This window comes from Apium graveolens, chromosome 1 (genome assembly GCF_009905375.1).
Source record: "Apium graveolens cultivar Ventura chromosome 1, ASM990537v1, whole genome shotgun sequence".
NCBI lineage: Eukaryota > Viridiplantae > Streptophyta > Magnoliopsida > Apiales > Apiaceae > Apium > Apium graveolens.
Genome location: NC_133647.1, coordinates 79,493,197 through 79,499,630, shown reverse-complemented (window position 1 = coordinate 79,499,630; position 6,434 = coordinate 79,493,197). Strand labels below are relative to the sequence as shown.

At 34.8% G+C, this 6,434-nt stretch overlaps 1 protein-coding gene across 1 annotated transcript; it reads left to right on the top strand.

Moving 5' to 3' along the window:
* Positions 1-337: 337 nt before the first annotated feature.
* On the top strand, positions 338-5,999 carry LOC141664661 (uncharacterized). The gene is made up of 14 exons (XM_074470615.1): positions 338-597; positions 860-1,019; positions 1,145-1,402; positions 1,638-1,812; positions 2,377-2,438; positions 2,557-2,720; positions 2,898-2,995; positions 3,537-3,595; positions 3,673-3,807; positions 3,875-4,128; positions 4,215-4,374; positions 4,764-4,839; positions 4,922-4,972; positions 5,636-5,999. Exons 1-14 carry the CDS (start codon positions 545-547, stop codon positions 5,854-5,856), a joined length of 1,926 nt encoding a protein of 641 aa, XP_074326716.1. The 5' UTR covers positions 338-544; the 3' UTR covers positions 5,857-5,999.
* Positions 6,000-6,434: the final 435 nt, after the last annotated feature.

Here is a 6,434-nt window from a genome sequence, read left to right as displayed (position 1 = left end):
AATAATACGTGAATGACGTTATATGTTTTATACTCACTAATTTATGATAAAAATATAATAATTTGATGATTCAGCGTAACATATTCAACCTAGCATAATAAAAATTGAAATTAATATAGTGTTAATTTGTGAAGATACACTCGCAATCGCAGTTAACAAATTTTTGCATGCGGTCATGTTGGACACGTTCATGCAACAGTTTCTTATATAAATTTCCCGAAATCACTATTCAATTTCTGAAATTTAATAATTTTATCAAACAGGATTTAGTAACAGCACTTGTGCAGAGTTGCAGTTGTGTGCACATATTTAAGTTCAAGTTGAGTAGATAGATATCCTTAAACAAAGTACGTGACGTAATTCTCCAATCAAAATTAGTGGTTCGCCATCAATGAAGATTACATACATATCTAGTTTTTCATATATAAAAAATTAGATATATATACTTATATTATCTATCCTATCCAACAGCCTTATTATTGATGGTCTTTTACAACTGATGTACAAAGTATAGTTCACACAAGTATAGAGAAGTGACCAGAGTATGATGAAGCTCAGCTTCTTGTGTTTGTTCTGCACTCTCTCTCTTTTTCACAGGTTAGTAATCATTTCATTGTGTATCTTGTACTCATGTTACAAGTTACAGCATCATAGTTTCTGTTAAACTTGATTTTAAATTTTAATGTGATTAGAAACAATCAGTGGTACAATTGTTTTGAGTCCCATGTCATGTTTTTTGAATTTTGTGTGGTATGTGTTGGAATTGAGGGAGGGAGGGAGGGAGGGGGAGAGAGAGAGGGAGAGATTTTGTAATGGGCTACTGTTACTAATTCAGTAGCTTTGAACTTGACTATTTCAGGGTTTTTACTACTACTCAAATTGTGGAAGCATCAGACCGTGCTGTTACACCTCCAAGGGGATGGAACTCTTATGATTCATTTTGTTGGACAATATCTGAACAAGAATTTCTTGAAAATGCGGCACTTGTTGCTAAATTATTGCATTCTTCTGGATATGAGGTCTTTCATCTTTAACCTTACTCAAATTGTGTAAAAGCTTCATTCATTTCGATAATTTGGTTATCGAGTCGATTTGTACGAGGGAATAATTACCATCTGAGGCAGGATTTTGGTGTTTTTTGTAGTATGTTGTGGTGGATTACCTTTGGTATAGAAGGCATGTTGCTGGAGCCTATGTTGACTCTCTTGGTTTTGATGTTATTGATGAATGGGGAAGAATGATTCCTGATCCAGTAAGATGGCCTTCATCTAGATATGGGAAGGGGTTTACTGAAGTGGCCAAGATAGTTCATAATATGGGTTTGAAATTTGGGATTCATATAATGAGAGGTATAAGTACACAAGCGGTTAATGCAAACACTCCTATTCTAGACATTACCACGGTATTGCTCTCAACAATTTCAGTTTCCCACTTTCTTTCGGCACTAGAGATTTATTTGCTGTATTATGATTGTTCAAGAAAACTAAAGTATGAAAATCTTTACATTTCTACAAATGTTGTTACTCATCCTTCTTTAAGGTTTATAACAAGAAAGTATTCAAACTGTAGAAGTATCTTGAATATGCAAAGATTACGTGTTGCAACTGTTGCTAAAAACAATAGTTTTTTCTGAATAGGGGAAAGCTTATGAAGAATCCGGTAGAAAGTGGTTTGCAAAAGATATAGGAATGACAGAGAGGGCTTGTAAGTGGATGAGAAACGGATTCATGAGCGTTGACACCAAGTTAGGAGCTGGAAGGGCATTCTTGAGGTCACTCTATCAACAGTACGCTGATTGGGGTGTTGATTTTGGTAATACGTTAGATGCCAATATCATATTTTTAAGCCATTATTGCGCTATATATTGGATATATGGAGTTATATTGCTAATAGCTACCTTTGCTTTTCATTAGCTCTTTATCTGTTATTGTGGCATCTGAAAAGGGTTCTTGTGTTGAATTTATAGCATATACTTGATCTAAAATTCAAAGATAAATTAGTTTTTCGCCCCAGTTATAGCTTTGAACATAGTGAAAGTAAGCAAAATTAAGCCTCTGCGTGTTAATTCATTAGAACTACTTAAAGAGTTAAACAACAATTGCAAATGAAATATCTCTAATAAGATCTATTTCTACAAGTTCAAAGTCGCTTCTTTCAATTACAAAAGATGAGTAAGGTAGTTTTCTTCCTCCTCCTATTAATTGATAACTTAAAAAGATAAAATTTGTCCGTTGTTACAGGAGTAAAAATTAAGATACTTTTACAGTGTTATTAGAGACTAACATTTAATATTAGTGCGCAACATAGTTTCTTTCGGCAACCAAATTGCTAACAGTTCAATCTTCTATTTTCCTTTTGGTACTCTTTTCCTTCTAGTGAAGCACGATTGTGTCTTTGGTGATGATTTGGATGTTGATGAGATATCCGTCGCTTCGAAGGTACAAAGAATCTTAATTTTATCTGTGCTGAAATTATATCTTTCAAATCAAATGTGATGGGGTTTATAGACTTATAATAAAATGTGAATCAAGTAAGTATGCCTTTTACCTTATGCAGTTCTGGCGGGAACATAACCGCCCGATCATATATTCCTTGTCTCCTGGAAGTGGTGTCACCCCAACCATGGCGAAGGAGATAAACGATCTGGTCAACATGTATAGGATAACAGGAGATGACTGGGACTCATGGCAAGATGTAACATCCCATTTTGACATTTCAAGGTGCATCTAGTACTCTATGCTTTAGTTTGACAAGGATTCCTTACTTCAGCGTAATTAATAGTTTTTCAGTCAGTACCACTACTTCACATACTAGCGCATCAGTTGGTATTATTATAACCTATGCGTTAAGATTATTGCTTCTTCTTTTTTCATGTATTTCATTTTCCGACTTGTCAGAGACTTTGCTGCTGCGCGTATGACAGGGATCAAGGGCTTGTCGGGAAAATCATGGCCCGACTTAGATATGCTTCCACTGGGATGGCTTACTGATCCAGGTTAAAAAATCCCGACAAAATTAGCTTCATGATCTTTACTTACTATGAATAATATTAATTAGTTACCGAAAGGGCATGTCGTGTCAATTCTATCTACTCAGCTTTACAACATAATACCAAAGAATTCTGTGGACATGTAACCGGTGGAGGTCTGTTTTAAGAGTTGTAGAGGTCTGTTGTAAGATTTGATAATACCTTAGGCCGTTAATCATAGTACGTGAAATGGAGATGGAAACTGTACTTCTGCACCAACTCTTCGTTTCAGCTCCATTTGGAACCCATTTCTGGTTGTTTTTTTGGATGGTGTAACTGTGTGGAATTTCTTATTTATCTGGGTTGTAATGTCGCTATATCAATCTGGCATATTTACCATACAATCTCATGATTCATAGAATCTGGGATACACCCCTGTATCTTTAATATATATGGTTTACAAGTCTATGACATACAATCATTTTATGGTCCAACTTTTACTAAATTAAACTGGCACCCAATATCTTGACAGTGGATTTTCTTATTGACATTGTATTTTGGATCACAGGGGTTAACCATGGTCCGTATAGAAATTGTAAACTCTCCCTCAGTGAGCAGAAAACTCAGGTATATGTGTATTTCATTGTATAGTTTTCTTCAAGTAATTAATATTTAAATTGTCATACTAGAGTTTCTTTTGACAGATGACTTTGTGGTCTATGGCCAGATCTCCTCTTATGTTTGGAGGGGATATGAGAAATCTTGACCGTAGTACACTTGATCTCATTGCCCATCCTGTTCTTATGGAAATAAACTCCTTTAGCTCAGATAACAAGCAGGTCCGTCTACTCATCCAGAAACTTCTATTTCTGAAACATATATAGAACTGAATGGACTGTTATGCAGTTTCCTTATATTACTAGTTCATCCCGCTTCCAAATCAAAAACCGAGGACTGATCTTCCAAACAAGAAGTCTAAAAAGTGTGGGCATATCAGAATCAATTGATTTGCGGCTGACAAGCTGCAAAGATAGTTCGGCAAAAGGTTGGTTTACCAGGTCTACTGAAAATGAATCAGAACAAGTCTGCTGGACAGGGAAATTTGGAAGCAGATATCAGCCACCATTTTGCCTCAACAAAGGAGGAGTTTCATCTGCATCGTAATATTATTACTCTCTCTTTCTGTTGAATTCTTTTTATCGATTTCATTATAAAAGTATTTGACAGGGCAAGGTTGTTCATGCAGGGACGAGGAGATGGTATTCAAACAGAAATATCAACACAGTTCTCATTTATTTGCAGCAGACACAAAAGACTTTTGCTTGAGTGCTTCTCAAAACTGGAGGCTTACTTCAAAAGAAGTCCCACGAGCCTCGTTTTCACCTTGCAGACGGCATACAAACCAAGTATGAAAAATATTTCGAATGGTGCATAGTTTCACGATATCTAACTGCACTCCTTATGATCCTTGTTAGATTAAGAATACTTTGGTATCTTGTTCTTACAGGCCCTTAAATTATGTTATATTGCTCTTTCACCATACATTTCGGCTAAGCTAAATACTGAAAAGAAAAAACTAAGACTCCCAAAGAATATATACACACACACGTTAGTACATTACAGACATATAATATAAATATAAAATTGTAGAAAGCTGTATATTGTGCAACTTCAGTTTATGTAGTTGCATGACATTTAGCTGTTTCACAGTTTATGCATTTTATCTTAAAGGAACTGTTTGTCTATGTTACATTACATAACCTAAATGCTACTTTAATTGTCTAATTTATTGCAGTTGTGGGGATTCAACGACAATGGAACTCTTGTTAGCAGTTATTCTGGTTTATGTGCATCAATGTATAGAATCGAAGGTGACAAGCTCACATGATAATTTACAGAAAAACAGTACAATTTTGAAATTCCTAATCTGAATCTACCTCGTCTTTCTTGTAGCTAATGCGGTTTCTATGGGAACCCGGTCTTGGATATCTAGTGGAAGGAAAGGTAGGTCAGAACATATGGTTTTAAGTTTTCTTATCAAATTGTCGTATACATATCTATGGAAATATCTACTTACAAACAAATAGAATGACTTAACTGAAGCTCTTCCATTACTGGTTAGTGAAGATTTTCGTTATGGAACATCTTATTTTTGTGATACAGGAAGAAAAGATAAAGTAGTGTAAAAATGGCATTGCCTAGCAGTTTTAGGAAGTATGCGACTATAACATGAAACTCATAAAGGAACATTATGCTTTGGATATATGTGAAACGATGTGAAACGATGGAGCGTAAACAACTGAAGTACAAGACTCTTTTCTTTTATTAACAGAAAAACCCAACATAATTCCTTGATTTTTACAAGATAACAGTAATTTAATGCTCATCCAAATTGTTATTAACCTGAAACCAATAGAACCAAGCATTTCATTTTTTAATAAGCTCAACTCCATCTATAAAGTTTCTTATACTTACTAAAAATATATACAGCTAGCTTTAAAGTCTCTCTTAGTCTTTTTCCATCATGTCAAGTACTCATTTGGCATCAGTAATTAATAGTTTAAAAAAAGGAAAGATAACATCAGGCTGCAGCACATCGGATCTTCTATGAGTGTTCATACATTGCAGATGAATTACAATCTAACAATCATCTCCTTTTTAATCCAGGTGAAATATATCTTGCTTTGTTCAATTTGAACAATGATGAGACCATTATATCTCTAAAGATGTCGGACCTATCGAAGGGACTTCCATACAGAAACTCGAACATTTCCTCATGTGCTGGAACTGAAATATGGGGAGGTAAAGATTATGGACTTATAAAGGACACTTTATCAGTAGCACTGGAAATGCATGGATGTGCACTATTTGTCCTGAGATGTACATAAACCACGACCCTGTAATGGCTTCGTAAGAGTTTGAATCTCGTCGAAATGATTCAGAAATATAGCATCTGAGCTCTCTCAAAGAAATGTCGTTGTAAATCCAAAAATATTTATTATCTAATAAAACATATATGATGCTTTCCCCACTTCTCTGTCAAGCTGGCTAGCTTGTTGCTCTTTGATAGATATGACATCTCCTTATTGTTGTGTGAGATTAAGCTACTTTTACAGGAATAATTAGAGGCAAGTCATGCTCAACATGCAAAGTACAACGGGACCTGGCAATCTGATTTTGTAATCGTTAATGAATGGGTAAGTCTCGGTAAATACAGTTAAATCAGTATATTCAAGTCAAATTTTAGATATGTTCTTGATGTAATTTATCGGAAACTAATCGTTGAAAGTTGGTCAAGTCAAATTTTAGATATGTTCTTGATGTAATTCATCGGAAACTAATCGTTGAAAGTTGGTCATTGTGACAACTTAGACTGGCATATTTATGTCCAAGTCATTAGTGTAATTCATATAAAATTCGAGTTGAATTTAGTAATGTCATGTCCAAATATGACATGGCTCTAAAC